Genomic DNA, 21908 nt, shown 5'->3' with positions numbered 1-21908 from the left:
GCTCAGCTAAATCCTATAAAATTATTTCCATCAGATTTATTCGAACTTGCTATGGAATCGTTTATGACCGAAAATACTTTTTTTGCAGTATTGCTTATGTATACACACATCGAATTAAAATGTACCATAAATCGGAATATTCTTCAGCAAAGAGAACTTAATATGAAAACTATATGAAATATGTGGATGCAAAAAATGCATGAGGAAAATAAACAAAAAATTGAATATGAATCAAAATGTGTTCGACTCGATCAACTGTAGATAAAACTGCATATAAAATAATTGAATATTTAATATTTGATTCAAGATATTTAATGTAAAATATATTGTCCAATATATTTTTCCCTAAAATTTAATATTTATGAGCCCCGTTGCTCATGTTAAAGCAGAGAAAACTTTACATGCAGTTTACAGTTGATAAAATTTTCAATAACTAAATAATATTTAACTTTTTTCTAAAGTGAGTGCTATATCATAACAGTATGTATCTTCACAATATTATCTCTGACATCTTGCATTTTGCATAGGTAAATACACTCAATATAAATGTTATTGTAGTTTTGGAATTCTATATTCTCGCTGTGAAGAATTTACTAGAAATGTGATATTCAATATTACACACACACACACACACACACATATATATATATATATATATATATATATATATATATATGTATATATATATTTCAGCTATGATCTATTATAATGTAAATTCTTTATCCTTTATTTTTAGAACATAGCACCTGTGGTTGCCAATTGTTTCATGTTGATAACACGATTATTAGGGATAATTCTAGTGATATATTTTTAGTGGAAATTAGATATTACCACTGCTTGATACCGAGCTGACCAGAGTGGGTATCGAACCCAGAACAAATGGTTGTTAGACCACGTCTTTACCACTGGGTCCTTGATCAGGGGTCGTCCATTAATCACGTGAGCAAGTTTTTAAGAATTTTTGGACCCCCCCTTGCTGATACATGGCGATATTCAAAAGTACCCCCCTCCCCAACCAGACATCACGTGTATTTTTAGGTACGTGAAAAAACTGTAAAATTTTAGACTTTTTTTGAAAATGTTTGAACTTTTTTAATAAAATTAGATAAAAATAAATACACGTGATATCTTACTATACTCCTCTCTCCCCCACTTGATATTTTGTAATTTTTTGTCACTCCCCCCCCTTCCCCTAAAAACCTCACGTGATTAAAGGACGCCTCTCAGCACAATCATTTTATACAATATAAAATTATTTTTTATATAGTAAAAACTGTCAAAATGTTATGCATTTGCTGTGCAGTCAGGCGTTTTTATTAATATAACTCCTAAAAAAACGACTGATCGCACAGCAAATACATATCATTTTTAGAGTTTTTACTACTAATTTATATGAATAATAAACCATAATATTTCTATTTTATCGGAGAATTGGCTCCAATCTCCATCTGCAAAACGCTGAAAAAAGCTGTCTTTACCCGTGATGAACGTTTTTTATCTAATTGTGCTGGGTCTGATTTTTGCTGGCATTGCAACTGGACATTGTTTGATTATAATTTACATTTGGAAATGGTAAAACGCCTTATACATAGCTATTTGACAGTTCGTTATTACCAACTCATACGAAGATATAGCATCACCATAACTTTTCTATTTTATCCGAGAATTGATCCCTTATATTATCCTAGTATAAGCTATGGAAGCTTTCAATCGCATTTTGTCGTATGTGCTATTATAAGCCTAGACAATATTAGAATACGATGTATTCATTCAGTATTAAGTACAACAAATTGTTTGTATTTTTGTTTTTGTTTTTTTTTGACATTATCCGCATTAGCAACAGGCGGATTTCGATTTATGGGGTATCTCAAATCGCGCATTGTGCTTTCGGAGTACTAAAGCTTCCGAAAATATCCGTGAAAAGAAAACAGGCGCAAAATACCTTGTGTCTACGACACCCGTATATGTAAAATTTTCGTTGTTTCTTGAAATTGGGAAGAACGGTGCCAAGATAACGTCGGAGTTGTTCAATTGAGTTAACGCGCTTTACAACTTCATCTCGAGTCATTTGCCGTATCGCGGTGTCATCAGCGCGGTTTCGCAAATCGGGTCTACATACCGTGGACTAATTTATTGGATTGCTACATTAGAGAAAATTTTCATGAAGAAATCTCTTATTTTTTCTTTCATAAATTTCTATTGGGAAATTTTGAAATGTGGTGCTGGTGGCGAATGTAGAAGATAAAGTGGACAGATAAGGTAACAATGATGAAGTGCAGAGAATAGTGGGCGAAGACAGAACTCTACTGAGCATAATTATTAGAAGAAAAGGATACTGGGTTAGACCCATTCTGCAGAAAGAGTATCTTTCTACATGACGTCGTCGAAGGACTAAAAGGATTGAGAAGAAGAAAAATGGAGGTGACTGATGACATACTCAACAAGGGAATTGAAAGTCGGTGCACAGGGCAAGGAAGCATGGAAGCAGAATTTTGAAAATAAAAATTGCATAAAAATGTATAAAATATGAATATCGGTATAAAATGATAATGGCAATAATATACAAAAGATGTAACAGTAATCATTAATTTGTGGTGCTTTCACACCATGGACTTGCCTTCGGACAGATAATTATTTTATCATATACCTATATATTTTTAACCTTTAACTACGAGCTGTTGTGCTGACTTCTTAAACAACGTGCCTTTTTGCAAATGGCAACTCAAACGAATGTCCTATCTCTATTAGATTAATCGATTAATGTATTATTACAATTTCGGTATTGCTGATAAAATTTTTATTCATCAATACTGGGTAAGGGTTTTTTTACTTGGAAACACATTTCCATCTATTAAATAAATTATCAAGTGATAATATTAAACTGATTTATTCAATGTAATTAACATAGCATTAGTTGTTGTGCTTGATACAAATAAGGATGTTATATGGAAATTTGTATTAGTATGAATGACATCGAGTAGAAGCTCTTGAGTTAAAGTAACAAGCAATATTACTTCGACTTTAAATAATAAAAAATATGACTGAAGAGGATTCTATATAAATTAACTTCAATATCTGTACGGTGCAGATTTCTAGTGCGTGTGTTTTTCTAAGTCTTAAGAGTCCAAAAGTTTTGGGTTATATTACTATTTTAAGAGGTTGCCTTCTCGAGACACATACTAGATTATTTTTATGTTTTTATTTATTCTAAAATGTTTTTATTATAAAACTATCAAGTATTTTACCATTTTAGAATTCTGATTAAATGCACCAATTTTTGCCAACACGTTTTGGTACATTTCTTTAGAATGACCTTTCAAAGTCGACCAATGTTAAAAATTTTAAATTCATAGTTCAATAAATAGTCTTAACTTTAAAAAACTTGGGGCAATTTGTCATTATTTTCGACTATGGTCTAGAAATATTATATAAGGTTAAAGTTGCAAAGTTTAAAATAACAATTATAAAAGAAATCAACCACAATACAACCACAATAGCCAAAACAAATGGTCACAGTTTCACCTAGACTCTAGGTTATAATTAGAAGCTCATAATTTTGAAACTATAGAAAACTTTTTTTTCGTCATAATTACTATCAGTTACCACAACCCCAATATGGTAAATTGGCGGGCGGCATGACGTTGAGTTCTGGGATACTAAATATGTATATGTATATGTATATATATATATATATATATATATATATATATATTAAATTAGAAATCTGAGCAAACAGCACTCTTTTTGCACTAATTTATTAAATAATATTAATTTTACAATCGTTTCCAGTCTAGGTTTGTCTCATCATCAGTGTATTATAATTTAAAATTTGAAATATGTAGGTATATTAAAATAACATTATGTGTTAACTCTTCCAACTTGTTGTTCTTTACTAAATGCACGTGCCTTACAAGCTGTAGTCGACTGAAGGATCACCAAGGTCAACTTGGTGAGTCATACAATGTCAAATAGGAATGAAAAAGAATAGGGTCCAGTTGAAAAATAGATGTCGCTAGGGGATTAAATAATAATTTTTTGATAGAAAACGGCTTGTTTTTAAAAAATTGTTGAAAACTAAATGCACGTGCCTTACGAGCTGTAGTCGACTGAAAACTTCTGAACGACTGAAGGTCAATTTGGTGAGTCATACGATATCAAATAGGAATGAGAAGGAATAGGGTCCAGTTGAAAAATAGATGTCGCTAGGGGATAAAATATTTTTTTTGATAGAAAACGGTTTGTTTTAAAAAAAATGTCTTAAATTATTATAGTTAAATATATCTATACAATGAGACACACCTAGTCTCGGAACGTTAGTAAAATTAATATTACTTAATAAATTAGTGCAAAAAGAGTGCTGTTTGTTCATATTTATAATTTAAAATATATAAATATATATATGATAAAGTTGTTCTTGTTAATCCATCCAGTAATTAAAAACAGTTTTATTGAAGAAAAATGTTTTTATTATGAAAACATACGTTTCGGGTCTTGATTTGATTCATCTTTAGTGCTACATTAAAATATTTCAGAGGGACAATTTAAAACAATATGAAAAATACACAATTACAGAAAAATATAAAAAAAACATGTAAAAAAGCATAAATCTAATCAAATTAATAAATTTGTTTTATAACAAATATATATTGTGAAAGTATATAAAAGTGAAAATACAAAAATAGACATAAACAAATGTAAAAAACTCATCATACAAATAAATTGAAAAAAAAAACACAAAAGCACAACGAAAACTGCACGAAAAAATTATGAAACACAAATTGATAAACGTCGAGTCATATGACAAATTTTAAACAATTGTAAAATTAAAATAAAGATAAATAATACATTTTATTATGAAAAAACTTATTCCAAACGAGGCATGTTGTCCGCTTGGAGTTTGTGTAGTAAACAGTATGTAAAATGTGTGCGTACATGTTCAACGTACTGATCACCGTTGACGTTCACACTTAAATTAATTGCATATTAATTGCATAGTAAATTTTACAGTATAACATTAGTGACTAAAATTACTATATAAACTATTAATAATATATATATATATATATATATATATATATATATATAAGAATAAAATATTGTCATTGAAGTGTTGCAGTAAAAACTGCACGATTTTCAGATTTTTTGATAAAAAAGATGGTATTTCGATACCTAGTATTTTTCATTCAAGGAGCAAATATTAAACTAAAATTCGCGCAAAAAATTATGAAAAATAAAACATTTATTTTTCTCCAAGCTAATATTTAACCCATATTTCTTTTACCATGTGTTCCGATTTATCTGTAACACTAGAATGATTCCGGCCATGCATATTAGTGAAGAATAATACAGAGACTCCTTTTGCTTTGTGAGAGACGTTCGATCAGGCATCCGTCCACCCGTTATTTGGGCGCATTCAATTTTTCACATCGATAAAAAAGAAAAATATGTCCACGGAAATATAATAAAAATTCGGCGACCAATAATCCAGTCCGATATGTTTTTCTTTATTGCTTTTTCTGTATTATCTCACAGCAATAAACTTTAGTGTGTCCGCGTTGATAGATATTTGAGTTCTGTATTATGTGCAAATGAAAATAAAATTTAATTCCTTTATTATAGAGCTGTAACTGACAAAATTTATGCTACTTAATCCGTTTCATATAGTAGAAAATTGTGCTATGGGACATCATAATTTTAATGATAATTTATTGAAATTTTTCAAAGTATATGCATACTTTCCATATTCAATTTTTAGCTGCTTAACTTAAATATTATTAGTAAATACTTTCGAAGGAAAAGTTAATGTTTTAGTCTGATCATTCCATTTCTTTACTTTATTTTTTCAATGTTTTTCATAAAATATAATAGCGATTGATACTAATTATGGTATTCGATTTTTTATTAGATAAGTGCTAACGTTTTTACCAAAAATTCTGAACAGATTTTGAAAACTATTAAAAATTTATTAATAGGAAATTTTCATGATTAGTTTATTTATAATTAATTGTTTGTGTTTTTCGACAAATTTAATAAAACTTTTATAGTTATAGAGTTATAGACTTACACAGTTACAGAGTTTATAGTCTAAAAGAGCATCTTAAAATATTATTGGTCTACAAAAAATGGTTTAATTATAAAAAATAATACTTGAATAAAAATTTGAATACAATACATACTGAATAAAATACATTACAGAAATAACACTCGAATAAAATATATTTTGAAAATACCAAATAGTCCAAATAGAGTAAAGCGTGTAAAATAAATTAAGTTTAATTAATTATTAATGTAATTATAGTTACTATAATTTTGAAAAATCTCAATTACATTTTATTTATATATTATATTTTTTATTTATACGTATCGGCAACTTGCCTTTAGGCAAAATGCCATTTACATCTAGTCATAATTCTTATACAAATTTTAATTGAATTAAATATTTTTATTGTTCTATAGTTTATGGTCTTCTGAACGAACATCATAAAATATAATAAGCCTACAAAAATTAGTTTAATTATAAAAATTCAATAAAATTTGGCAAATTGGACTACGCTGTTAGGACATGTGCCGTGTACGTATGTGTGCCGTACTCGTATATATGTGCCACTCCATGTTCAACATTCTGATCATCGTTGACGTTCACACTTAAATAATTACATTTTTAGAACACAATGTAAAATAGAATTAAATAAATAATTTGAATTTAATTAATACAAATGCATGCATTATAAGTTGTTTAAAATATTAATTGCAAAGTAAATTTTACAGTATAACCTTAGAAAGTTATTTATATCGTCAACTAAGTTACTAGTGACTAAAATTACTATATAAACTATTAATAATTTCCTAAACTATTTAATTCTCCGATACATTAAAGTTCAAAAGTAAATTTACTATAAATTTACAACCCGTCGCTTTGAATCATAGTACATAATTTTAATCGTAAATTTTATACTACATGGGCAGAGTTTTACGTCGAAATTGAAAATAGTTAAGTATGCACATAATTAATCAGACCTAGGACCGTTTGTTAGTTTCAAGTATCTACAATGAATGTTCGAAAAGTTTTTGATTTATTACTCTCGGCTTCCTAATTCAATTCATATTTCGCGGCTTGCCTGATTCGAAGTAACCGCCAATCTATAATTATAAAACTTTTAGTTGCTCGTTATCAAGGATACGGAGTATGGATACATAATACATATACATATATGTACATATAAATATATATATATATATATAATAATATATAATATATAATATATAATATATAAATGCTAAATCACTTTTTGTAACACTACGATCTCAAACGCACTAACTTCACTCTCGATACGTATGTCTGTGCTCTTTTTATACGGTACGTATGTCTATGCTCTTTCTTTATCAATGAGCTATGCTTTGCGTTCAACCCATGTTTAACCAATGATTAATCATTATATGCAAGTATGGAAAATTTTTAATCGCTAATTCTATAAATATTGAAATTCTATTGTATATATATTGTATTATATTATTGTATTATACTAAATAATATAAATACATTTTTATAATTGTAAATTTAAAAGCATAAACTGTTTTATGCTCAATATTTTTGTTCCTTTTTTTTTTCTTTTGTTGGTAGTAGACGTAGCCATCTTGTACGTTTGTCCGTGGGCTTGAAGCTCATTCCACTTTGTTCCTTCAACACATAAACACCGGCCCACACATCAGTTCACTTTTTTCAAAATTTTCCGTTAGTTAAAGTAAATAAATTATAATTTAGTGCAATAAAATAGTTCTGTGTCTTCATCATTATCAAGGTATGTAATTTTAATAAGTTTTATACGATAAATTAATATATATATACTGGGGTCCTCAGCGCCCGCATGCAAGATTTGTTCTAGACCCCCCCCCCCCCCCCAAAATATATTTAACTGTTTTAACAGTTTCATTGAAATTATATAAACATTTACTTTATTTTTTTAAATTATAATTAAAGTAAAGTAAATAAATAAAGTAAAGTAAATAATTAGAATTATTAATCATTCTGGATTTTTGTACACACACTTTAGTACACAAAAAATTAGATATAATCTAAAAGCGTATAAAGTACATTGATTTTAAATTTATTTTAAAAAATCGAGACTATTCGCGGGTTGATCATAATCAAATATTTTTAAATTCTCAATTATTTCTAACGTAGGTTTAATATTAATATTTGTGATTTTGAAACATTTAACTTATTTATTATGCGATTTATTCTAAAGAGCAACCTATCACGACAAAAGAGCAAAAAAAAGACATAACACTCGTATTTCACGTTTTAAATTAAATTTTATTTTAGTTTATTTTTTCATTATTTACAATATCTAAAATTGAATTAAACTTCTCCTTATTGGTATCGTAAGGGCCGAATTGTATTCAGCTTTACTTTCCCATCATATTCAGAGTATCAGATTGTTATTTTAAAGTTAAACTTTTTAAAGTGTTAGTAAAGATTAGTAAAAGATGCATAGAAATTACATATTCCCTTAACTATACTGAAACAAACAAATTATATTTGTATATGTATTATTTCTGCATAGTTAATAATTAAATTATGTATAAAAAAAATTTAAAGATTTTTGTTCCTAAGTACATTTTGCTTTCATTCATTTTTCATATTTGCTCCATAAACCTAACCACGCATGTCTTCAACGTTCACAGTTCATCAGATGTGATATGTTTGCAACAAAAACAAAAGTTAAAATACTTTTTTTCGGAATAAACAAGCTATTTTTTGAGCACTGACTCCCCATTTTCCATTTTCTCTATTTTAATTAGTATATATTTCTTTAACGAGTTCCATTTTAGCTAAATCAGCTTGCTATTTTTCATCAAAAACGCTCAATAATTAATTTAAACTTTCGTAGCTTTGCTCTTACGGGATTGAACACTAAATATTTTCTTTTTCGAACTTCAAACGAAGAAAAAAATTTAAGAGTACATTAAACAATAAGCAGAACAATAATTTACAAATTTACAGAATTATTATTTGGTTAATTGTTTCTATTGATATTACATTGCAAACTGAATATGCCTTTTATGACTCATAGTTAAGTTGGATTGTTTATCATAATCTATTACGTATTCAGGATTTTATATTTAAAAAAATAAAAAATAATATATTATAAATTCCATTTTCGCCCCCTAAGGCGTGCGCCCGCATTTTTTGCATGCATTGCATTCAAGGCCGGACCGGCCCTGTATATATATAATGGATGTAATATAACCAATTTTTTTTTATTGTTATTTAAATCTGTAATGCTTACTATATTTTTTTCGATCTTTTAACAAATTGCCTTTTGCAGCTTCTTACTGTACCCCTACGATCAAGAATTACAGAAAATGCATTCATTTTTACGAAGAAATGTTACTGCCAAACAAGATGGCGTCACATCGTCATCGCCTACGATAAAAAATTCTGCGTTAAGAAAGGATGTATCCACTATTGCTGAACCATTAGAATCAACGAATTCTGGTTATTTAAAGAAATCTTCTGGAACAAATATGTTTCCCCACGGCTCCACTGGGCGAGTTTTTTTGAAGTCGCCACCTATTAACATGGCCTGCTTAGCCCTGAGAAAGTCTAAAGGATGTAAAAAAATCAGACCGCATACTTGTAAACTGCTAAAGTCGGTTGATACCGAATGTCAGCATTTAGTACCGTTACACCAGTCGCCTTCATTGCACACATCTCGAATACAAGGGTTACCTAGTGATGACTCTAGCCTATCCATACAACACAAGGAAAATTTTGCCAGTTTCAGGAAGAAGGCAATACCAACTTACCTTCTTAATGAGATCCACAGCAGTGATCTTAAACCTGTTACAACCGGCAGCAGTTTAATAGATAATGGCAACAGGCATAGCCTGCAAGAACACAATCATAGCAGCCACTTGAGTATGAACGGTTCGGTTCGCAGACGTGAAAGTATGAGACGGGGCGACGCTAACAATCTGAAAATGCCTAACGAGGAATGGCTCCAAATGTATGAAGCTCTCATTGGGCATCGTCGCATAAGTAATAATGTTTACAGACAGACATTACATTCGTTCACAAACCATACAGAGTCGGAAGACTTTGCCAACACGATGCCCAGCAGTAGCCATGTTAACACACAAGCAGAAATGAATACAGATTGTTATGACGCTGAACCTCAAGTCGATTATACATCCTTAGATGACGATAAAAAACTCAGAGCCGAGTGTGAGGTGGACTTAGATGCCGTAGAACAACAGATTCGCATGCTAGACGAAGAAATGATTGAGTTGATGAACGAAGCATATCTGGAGGATCAGGGTGCGTGTTGTTCGGGGCACAATTCGGAGGAAATTTCGAAACCTATCGATTCAATTGGGGAAGATGCTACGGTCATATTCAAGAACACTAATTTTCCGAAACAACATAGCGAACATAACTTGCTTTCAATGATTGATCAGTTGTTTTCGGAAATTGATTACGGATATGACATAAAATAGCTGCCTTTTAGAATACATCCTTATAGTTTGGAAAAACATATCTCTGTAAAACTTGATCTTGAAAACACAATACTATAATATTCATTTTTTAAATGTATGAGAATTCAATCTTTAAGCTGCTTGTGACACCTACTTTTTTTAAATACCCGTAAATAAACAATGGAATTATATTCTGTGTTTTATTTTAATTTATATATCTAATCCATAGACCTTATATTATATGGACTGCTAGTCGAGTACCAAATATGTGCTCAAACATAGAAGGATATATGACGTCACATGTCTGATCAAACATTGCCGACGACAATCGCGGACTCTCTTGAGTGATCAAATGTCATATGCCATATTTTTTATTTCAATAATTTAATGGCAATTATGATGGCTGATAATAATTGCCATTATATTATTATTTGATAAATCGGGAGAGTTTGCGATTGTCGTCGACAATGTTTGCTCAGACATTTGACGTCACATACCCTTCTATGTTTGAGCACTATATACAACGGAAAACATATGAGGACTTAGCAGTCCATATAGTGTAATATCTATGGTCTAATCCCAACAGGTAACATTTCATCGCATTTTTATCAAACTGCTTTTGCGTTCATTTCATGAAGCTTGTTACTACGGCAAATTGTTTACGAAAACTTTATTCATTTAACTTTTACATGCAGGACGATCAGTGCTAACCTAAACAAATAGTTCGAAGGCACTGAAACATCATTGTTCCTGGAACTCTTGTGGTTACTGATGCGACCTCAAACTTAATGTAAACGCACTCAACCTTAGCTGGTCCTGAAACATTATCTGCTTTGCATATTTTACTACCGCCGTCTTGAGGTTCATCTTAATGCAATGATTAGAAATTTAGTAATCAATATATACGCACAATATATATATATATATATATATATATATATATATATATATATATATATATATATATTCTTGAAATGTTAATTTGCACCCAGTTGTCGGAATAAATTTCACAATATATTTACAAGAGAATGAATCAACATTTTTGTAATAAAAAAATCCTAATCAATATAAGAGTATGTTTTCGGAACATATTTTTAGTTTGAACTATACTTTTAATACCAAGAATCTTATTATTTTACATAAGAAAAAAAATGGTGACCTTGAAATTGCTGAATCTGTATTTCTTGATGTGAAGTTGTACATACAGCGGGATATCAACGCACAATTTTAGGGATCAAGACCTAGACACTATTTAAACAAAATTATAAATCGAATGTTTTTATATATTTTGAAAAATAATTTAAATTACTCCTTTTCGAAAATTATTGAAATATTAAGTATTATATTAAAATTATTATTATTATTATATTAAAATTGAATTATTCAAAAGTATATAGCCAATAATTATAAAAAGTATATTTTTATTAACAATTGCATTCACAAAATAACTTTGTGCATATAGTTTGTAACTAATAATTTTGTTAAAACTAGTGATGAAATTAAATGTCCACAATGCCAGTCCAGGTGTACGGAAACTCTCTGGCTTGTTTATGTTACAATTGCACAGGACAAACCGATGCGTTCGTTAGGAAGACAATGACAATACATCACTATAAATCAAACTAAAATTATTAATCATATATCTGCGATAGAGAGATAACGAACAAACTTGTATTTATTACAACTATCTAAATTAAATTTAACGACCAACTGTAGCATATTCGGAACTTATATGAAAGAAGACTTATGGGGCACTAAACCTACATCATGATAAAATTTAAATTAGTATGTTGTATTTTAATGTGGCAAATATTGGAGCATTACATATTTTATAGAAATAGATTTTAAACATTTATTATATAAGGCTTTAAGTCAATAAAAATATTGACTACGGGGCCGATTCTGCCGTAAAATAGACCAATGTTATGACAAGGCTGTATTTTACGTAGCGCTTTTCATATAAAATGGTCTGTATTTTACGTAGCGCTTTTAATATAAAACTAAAAACTGTCAAAATGTTATGTATTTGCACTGTAGTCAGCCGGTTACACATAAAATGTAACTTCGTTCATATGTTATTATGCCACATCACAAAGTGGTGAAACGCCTGACTGCACAGCAACTACATAGCATTTTGACAATATTATAAAATGATCATTAAAAAATTCTATTTTTTGTTTTGTCAGTCATATATGTCTGACATGGCGATAAAGAAAATCAAATGTATTCTGGTTTGAAATTATACAAAGTTAAATGCATAGTAAAGAATAAAATTTAATTATTGGAATAGAATTTTTGAATGTTTTTTAGAGTTTTGTAAATGGTTACTAATTTGTATTTAATATAGAGTCTCGTTTTAATTTAATAGCTTGCGCAAAAACGATACTAAAAAAAATTTTTTAATGCTAGGAAATTATCTGACAAATCCAGCATTTTTAAGTTGCTCTAGTTTCAAAAAAATAACATGTATTATTTTAAAAATTATTTTATGAAATATCTAGTCATGTTTGAAATTCAAATACAGGAATGCACAAGAGTAATAAAACATATATGTGTGTTATAAATGTATCTCTCTAAATTATAAATGAATCTCTCTTCAAAATACGATCATTTTTGTTTATAAATTATGAATAGAATGCATGCAGAATTTCTAATCACGTTTTTCATCGATATATAATTTCTGACGTCTTACGACCTAATTGCAAATTGTTTGCATTAGATGGCTATGTCTATGTTTACCATGTCTAACTTAAGTAAAAACGATTTTCACCCTCAACCATTAATGGAATTCATATAAGATACGATTTTTCTTTTGAGAAAAATCGATGTACAGAAAACCTTCTATAGACCAAAATATTAAAAATTTACTTTACTACTTCTTATGCAAAATTACGCCCTAAAACTCTAATAAGTACATTCATCGACACACTGTACTATAAAGAATTTATCAACTTTAATTATAATGGCTAAAAAAACTTTGATTATAAATTGATTATTCTTTCATAACATTTATAACGTTTGAACTACAAACTTGGACTACAAACATTTGAAAAATTTAAACAAGATTAAATAATTTATATTTCATAACAAAGTGCCAGTACAACTTTGAAATATCAATCAAAAATGAAAATGTAAAATGAATATACCAAATGTGAATTTATTTCGTTTATATTTTACATATTTTTAACTATCTGATTAATATAGATGAGGTTCGGTAATTTGATATATTTTATATTTTTGAATGATATCTGGTATAATATATGTATATAATAAATTTTTGTGTAATTATTTCGATTAACAGAAACTGGAAATAACAAAATATTTCTGTAACAGTAATTATTAAATTTTAATCTGCTTTAATAATACATTATATTTTGTGCCCCATAGAGTAGGTAGAAAAATACAATTTTAATAATAAATAATATTTAATTATTTAAGAAAATTGGTTACAAATTTATTTAAAAAAATTTAAAATATTTGAGAACAAAATGTCTTATTATTTAGCAGAGAAAAATGCACTACACAATTTGAAAAAAATTGTTTGATGAATTTACTCTATTGCATGTGAGTTATTACTAAGTTTGCACTCTTGATATAAAATATAATAAAATAATAAAAATAAAATTTAAATAGAGTAGAGCGGGGCACAAAGGTCCAATTTGACTTTCAGTAATTATACTGTCCAAACTAAATGAATTACATGACAACACATAACATGTATCAAAGAAACAAATATCGAACTATGTTCAGTAAACTTCTCAGTTAATTCCTCATTATTGAAATACGTTTTTTCTACTATTTTTCTAAAATTTGTACTCTGACCCTTTTTGACCCGTGGGTGGAGTAAGAAGGCATAGTTGGAATAATCGTTAATTTATTTTTTGTAAAATAGTTTTTTTTTAAATTGAATTTATATTTTTATTCATTATTTTTTAATTTTCATATTTAAAGGTTCAGTTCGTCCTTCTTACCTTAACCGCACGTAAGCTATTATAGAGGATATATAAAAACATCTACATTTTGAATCATCATTTACAAAACAATTTAATAACGTATATATTAAAATTATATTTAGGTATCATCAACTAAGAACAAGAGCTCAAAACCTAAAAAACTGCCAACGAAAAAAACTTTATGTATGAATATCGATACATTTCTATTTATCTTAGTCGGCAACAAATCTCACCAAGCCATTTTTTTCATTCATATTTATTTATTTCTTACTTCATTTTATTATTTTCCTTTAGTTTCTTAATTTTTGTTACTTATTATTTATGTTGTATACTTTATTTGATTGCTCTTTTCATTATCTATGCTGACGTTTTCTATTATAAGACTCTGAGATTGACAAAATAATAAAATTAAAAAAAAAAAAACTCATCTCCTGATAACATTGTCGTAAGAATAAAGGTGATGGCTGGTTACACATCTTTTACCTTTTACTTTAAAAATTATATACTTCGCTTGATTTTGAGATAATGATGGTAAACTTTTAAGGTGTTGAATTGGAACCCTAAGACCGTTATAGCAAAACAATTGGGCTGATGTAGAATTCTCAGTGTATGAGTTAATGTCTCCCCCAAAGGTGTCTCATGTACCAGAATGTCGATATAAATTCAACACCGATTCTGTTACAATAAATCCGGTATTGTTTCCCAACGCCGACGGTATAAGATATTTAGATTGGGGCTTCGCCGAAAATCCCAGCTCAACGAAAACAGTATCTGCGAGACTTTCTTTCGATGACAAAATTGCCGTAATGAGTTTACTTAGGGTTTACAGAATGATACTGAAAATTCAATAAGTCAATTTTTATGTAACCGCGAATCCATTTAATGTAATACGAATCGATTTCGGTTTATATTTGTTTTGCATACAGGGGTAACAATTTGAAACACAGCGTCAAAATAGCTTGTAAATAATTAATTGAAATCGTTTTAATGAAGTCATTAAAAACGAGTGTGTGGTTCAAATATAATTAAATATAAGTCAGAATATCATTTTTTTTATTTTACATTTTTTTTTATATATCTGCACCTAATTCATGTAAAATATTAGCAAATTTTTGATAGTTCTTGGGATTTCTAAATCGAATGCCAACCCAGTGATTGGGCGTCCGGGTATTATGGTTTTGCCAATTTTTGTCATTGATTTTATTTTTAATATTTTTTTAATGTATACTATATCTAGAAGACTTTATTTCGATGACATATCGCCATAATGAATTTACTTAAGGTTTACATAATGATACTGAAAATTCAATATGCCACTTTTTATGTTACCGTAAATCCATTTATTGTAATGCAGATCGATTTTAGTTTATATTTGTTTTGCACATAGTGAGAACAATTTGAAACCCAGCGTCAAAATAATGAATTAAAAATCATTTTTTAATGAAGTCATTGTGTGGATTAATTAAAGTTCCTTTACTCTTTTGAATGCAAGTCTATGTTTACTAACAATTTTGATTGAATTTAAGGTTTTATAATCGATTAATAATTTTTAAATATTCTTTATTTTGATACACGAAAAGTAATTATATATTTTTATTTTTATTACAACGAAAGCATGTAGATTTTTATTAATTTTATTTTATATAAACTATTGAAATATTCTAAAAGAAAATGGAATTTCATGTTCGTGGTAAATGGTTTTGCCCTTGTATAAGGAAAAAAATTCTACACTGTTCAACACAACGCATTTAAATTAAGTTCTGTTCAAATATTTTTTATAAAATTGAAGCGAAGCTTTAATATTCAATTGGGTATAGAGCAGGGCTTGAAAGTCCGCGGGGAAAAAGTTCCAAAGGCGCTTCGTTGTTATTTGTTTTGGTTGTGAGCACTGTTGTTTAGTTTACAAGACCTTAATATAATTTTAGACTAGGTGACAATTTTTAAAAAAACAGCAAAAAAAAACATTTTTTTACAATTATAAATTAGCTGGGAAATTTACTGAACATGCTCAGATAGTTGTTTGTTTGATATGTGTTATCTGTTATGATATAATTAGGTTGGTTTTCACAATATAAATGCTCAAAGTCAAATTTGGAACTTTGTATTCCGTCCTACCCTATATAATAAGTTGACTGAGTGGTAATTCACAATAAATGTTCTGTTTCAAGTGTGCTTTTGTATACTATACCAAATGACCTTTAAATAGCTATTAAAAATAAATTATTCTCGGCATCTATTCTTATCACTTACAAAAAAACGATATATAATTGCACAATCTGAAATTATTTGTAAAAATTATGCATGCAGAGTTATATACTTCATATAAAAAGAATACAAACTTTATGGGGTTGAAGCAGAATAATCTTCTATTCAAATATAATAACTTTACATATATTTCTTAAAGGACACGACTTATCTCGCACCGCTGTCATTTAAAAGAATACTTGATATTGTACTTGTAAATTTATGCGTTGCCGGTAATAATTCCTCGTAATAATTAAGAATAAAAATCAACTGTTTAACATAAAAGGTTTATTACAATTTGAGCATTATTTTTATTGCCTTTTTTTTCTTTATTGTATTTTTTTGCATACGTTTTGTTCGGAAAAATTGTAAGAATTATGCACTGGGAATAATACGAATAAATTCACATTTTTAATAGCGCAGATGATTGATGTAGGAAGTTCTATTTTTATATTCCTATTTGGTCCATATTTGTATTTTATAGAAATTAAAACATAGTCATGATTTTACTATCATTTGTCATAGTTTTTATAGATTTTAGTTTTAAATTCTAAATTTTTTAACAGCATTTAGAAATATATGTTCTAAGAGTTGTGTATGCTATCGTGTATCTTAACCTAGTATTTGTCTCGAGAAGGCAACCCAACTACTCTTCTTTCATTTATAAACTATATACATTAGATATGTATATTTAATAGTGCGGACGTGCATATGTTGCAGCAATGTCCACAAAAGACTATTTTTATAATATATGAAATCTATAACATAAAATAAAAATTTGATGTTATACTGCTTGATATCGAGCTGGCCGTAGTTCGCATCGAATTCAGGACTCGTTTATGCTAGCCCTCGTTTTTAACGATTACACCACGAAGGGCTTTTACTTGATTTTATTTATTTGAAAATGGTTTATAATTTTTAATTAACCAATTGTATGTATTTTACTGATTAAGAATACAGTTTTAAGATTTTTAATTTTATTTTCTAAAGTATTTTTCTTTCAAAACGTTGTGCAGTTTATTACTCAACATTTATAATAAGTAAAAAATGGTCATGATTTTTATAGATTGAAAAAATTAAAAAAAAAACGTGACTCTGAAATCTAATAAGAGCTTTTCGATTTTAGGTAGAGCCATTGACTAATGAAATACAAATAAATTTGAAATAAATATATTTATATATATATATATATATATATATATATATATATATATATTAATAATAAAATCATTAATATTTCAACTAATTATGGATTCTACGGATGATACACAGATATACAGGTAGAAATTGGTTATGATAGATTTATACAAAATTAATTCCAAAAGTATGGAAATAATTAAAAAAGTGAATAAGTACATATTTTTTGTTTGTTATCAATAGTTTCTTAATAAGGAGACATTCTATATTACCGAAACGTAGAATAAAATTATTTAGTATTGAATAATTATTTTTTAAGGGAAAAATGGAGGCTTAGTTCAGAAAATTAAAATTATAAATATAAGTTTAGGTTACAGACAACGTGACATCGTGCAGCAGCAATGTCAATTTTCACTTCATCTTCAATATATCAAAAATATGTTTCCAATTGAAAATAACCCATTTTGAGCACTGCGGTGTGAAATGGCAATGGGAAATTTCTCACTCAATCTATTCTTCCTTGAATCGAGTTAAAATTTAACTCAGCTCACGGACCTGCCCTATGACAATATTACCCATTATCATTATTATTTATATTATTTAGTATCGTATTACTAAAATTTGGAATATAATGTCTTTCTCTATTATATTTTTTATTTCAAAATAATCGCTTCCTTGACTTTACCAGGAGAACTCTAATTACTACAAACTACAGCGTTTTCCCAGCTCAAGTTTTCTATCCTATTATTCAAAGTTTTTTCTTGTTGTAGAAAAATGTGTACAATGTAATTGTAATGACGTGATCAATGTCTCACCATTTGTAAGTAATATTGAGAGAAGAGAGATATTTTGTTTAATTTTTCTTATTCTTTTTCATTATTTTATATGTGCTATTAAGTTTTATGTTGCAAAAGCTCATATTGCTTGCACGCGCTAACTGCAATTCCTAAGTAGATAAGATGCAAGATTAAATGATGAATTATTCATATTTTTCAACTGTAGCTTCATGAACAGCTGTGATAATTATAAAAAATATTTGTGAGATAGAAATATGATCATAACAAAAATTTTATATATATCACAAAAAATATGTTATGACAAAAGAAATTTACAATTATTTTGATTATAAACTTATAGATAGCAAGACTTCAGCTGTATTTCATTTATTAACATTCGCTTTCATGTGCTTCTAAACAATTAATAAAAAGAACATATTCCAAAGTTTTAGGTACATGTTAAAGATTTTTTTCTATCAGATTTTAAACGTAAACACAATTACTAGATTCGAACTTTTTTAATATCCTTTTTCGGCATAAGCGTGTGTTACCCTAGAGACTTTTGCACTGATTTTCATAAAGAAAACGTTTTAATACAACTACCTTGAAAAAATCTAATAATTTCACATGGAAAGCTGGAAAAAATAAGAAAAATAAGTGAAATTATTACCTAGTATGTGTGGAATTTAAGTATTCTAGATTTTTCATATTTTTGCCAAACACTTATATATTGGACATATTGTTGGTACAGATTTTACTAATAGACAAAAATTATTCTATTTAATTATTATTATTTTTATTTAATTTAATGATTTACAATGGAATATAAGATATAATTTATTAAGTGCAAGTTGCTCTGTGCTCTTATAAAGTAAATTTTTACTGCACTAAATTTTTTATAACGTCGCTAATATTTTTTCCAAAATCTTGTTTATAAAGGATGATACGTATAAATAAAATTTCGTATAATTTATAAAAGTTATACATTTTTAACGAGAAGAGAAACCTACAACTTGAAAATATTTGACAAAAAACTTATCGTCTATCAAATGTAATACTTTTTATCGTAAAAAATCTTGTTAAAAATTATTGTTTTCTTGTAAAATAGATGATAAAGTTCAGTGAAGAAATAGATTTAAATAGAAAATACATTGAGATGCAGTTTTTTTTAAAATTAATTAAAAAGTACTAGAAAATATCCATTTTCACATATAAAATCCATTTTCCCCAAATTGACTTCACGCATCAACTAATTTTGTTCAGAATAAACAAATTTACATTATTTTACATTTTGAAACGAATTCTGTCACAGAAAAATCATTATTGAACAGCATGCAATATTTTATGCCATGACAAGTTATAGAAAATCTTCATGAAAATTTTAACAATATTTGCTTTAACTCAAAAATTTTCATAAATTTTGCACTCTATACAAGTTTATGGTAAAAGCCTTGATACTTGTAAAATATATCAACAGAAAACCGGTAAAAAAATAAGAACGTTCATGTACCTTGACATATCTGAAGTTGTTTTTGAACTAGATTATATATATTGAATTAGTCAGAAATAACAAATCTAAATTATTTTACATTTCAGTACATTATTTTTAACCAACAGCATGCAATATTTGTCATGATAAATTATAGTATTCATGAAAGTTTTCACAATGCTCAAGGACTTTCAAAAATTTTCTACACCACACAATAAAAATTAAAGGTAAAAATAATATCCTGTTACCCATTCGTAGTAACCTAGTCCAAAATAAGAAATAAATTTGTATTAGGTACTTCTAATGTTTTAAGTTTTTACACTACCAGGCAACTTTGCAGTATGATAAATAGAAGATACATCAATAATGCTTGTAAAAATCGATTAGTGCCAAATTTTTGGTAAGAACTATTTCATATTCAGATCAGATGTATTGAGCACTGCTTAGTACTAAGAACTACGTTATTAGTAGACAATCCATTAATTGTTCTTACTATGGAAGATGTAATTTATTTTTAATACTGAACGCAATTAGAAGACATTTTCGCGGTCTTGTTTCTAGTTGGAATGTTGCTGCAATGCCCTGAAGGGTTATTTTTGATGAGACATATTGCTACCTATATTTCCAAGTGAAAAACCGATGTCACTACCGCAGATATCAGGTTGTCCAAGGTGGTATTGGACCTGGGACTACAGATTGAAATCTTTACCAAATTGACTCCTTAGATCAAATTCTGATAATAATTTTTAATTTCCTATTTTTGAGGAAAATAGGAATAACAAAGACGTGGAATAGTGTGATGTGCAACATAAGCAAGGATTTCCCAGAATGTTTGCTTTTCCGGCGATTTGTTAGTTTTACCGAGAGTCGCAAAAAGAGTTTGCTGTCGATGATATTTTTCTAATGTCAAGTGTCTTCGAAGCGACGTCGACTTTCTGTTAGTTCACCCGAATGGGATTTTATAGCCGCTCATGACTTATGCACGAATTACGTCGCCTTTCATCATAAAGGAAAAAATATTTATCTATTTGCACCGGAAAATATTACCGTATCACTGGTTTTATGCGATGGAAAAAGTAAAAATTATTTTTTTATGTTGCGCTTGTATATGAAAATAAATAAATTTGTATGAACTTAAGAACAGAACATCAACTTTAGAAAAACATCTGATAAAATATGAAATAAGTCATAAATATAAAATAACATTTTATTTTAATTCTTACAAATTCCAGTTTGACTCAATGGATAGGACGCACCAATTTAGAAAACACAAAAATCACACTCAATAAACAAAAATAATAATAAAAATGCCAACCATTCTGACTAAATATTCGAAATTAACACAAGTTAAGTTATTTAACTTACACTTTAACACACTCTTTAATATGAATTAGCACTTGTTCTGAAGTACCTGCTTTTGCGAGATGCTTATTTTAATCAACATCGTTATGATTCATGTGATTTTATAAAATATTATAAAAGATCAGCGATTTTTTTATCAATGATCCGTGAAATTCTATCACAAATAAAAGTTTCATGAATACTACATATCATTCGAGCTTTTCTCTAAAGGTAGCTTTTTATGTTTTATAAAAAATATGGTTACAGATTTATTCATATCTTTCCGGATTATACATCTGGGCGACGTGTTACAAATGCCAACAAAGGTATTGTGAAATTTTACCCTTTTGTCAACAACGTTAATTCCATAATACATTAATATGAAAAAATTCAATTTATCATTCACATCGCGCATTTTCATATAAAATTTCTCTATTTGCAAAGTACTGAACACATATTTTATTTTAAAAAATGTTGAATATTTTTATT

At 28.1% G+C, this 21908-nt stretch overlaps 1 protein-coding gene across 1 annotated transcript in view; it reads left to right on the top strand.

Annotated features, from left to right (window-relative positions):
- LOC113377441 overlaps positions 1-10626 on the top strand; it is a 49601-nt gene extending 38975 nt beyond the window's left edge. Inside the window, exon 2 of the mRNA XM_026617762.1 lies at positions 9330-10626. Coding sequence (XP_026473547.1) covers positions 9367-10500 — 1134 coding nt within the window. The 5' untranslated portion in view covers positions 9330-9366 and the 3' untranslated portion in view covers positions 10501-10626. The remainder of the gene's footprint in view (positions 1-9329) is intronic.
- The last annotated feature ends 11282 nt before the right edge of the window (positions 10627-21908 follow it).

The sequence above is a fragment of the Ctenocephalides felis genome, unplaced genomic scaffold, assembly GCF_003426905.1.
Source record: "Ctenocephalides felis isolate EL2017-DRISC unplaced genomic scaffold, ASM342690v1 CF-g0.4_SCAFFOLD_01886, whole genome shotgun sequence".
Taxonomy (NCBI): Eukaryota; Metazoa; Arthropoda; class Insecta; order Siphonaptera; family Pulicidae; genus Ctenocephalides; species Ctenocephalides felis.
Note: the sequence above shows the minus strand (reverse complement) of the source record. Positions and strands in the feature narration are given on the sequence as shown.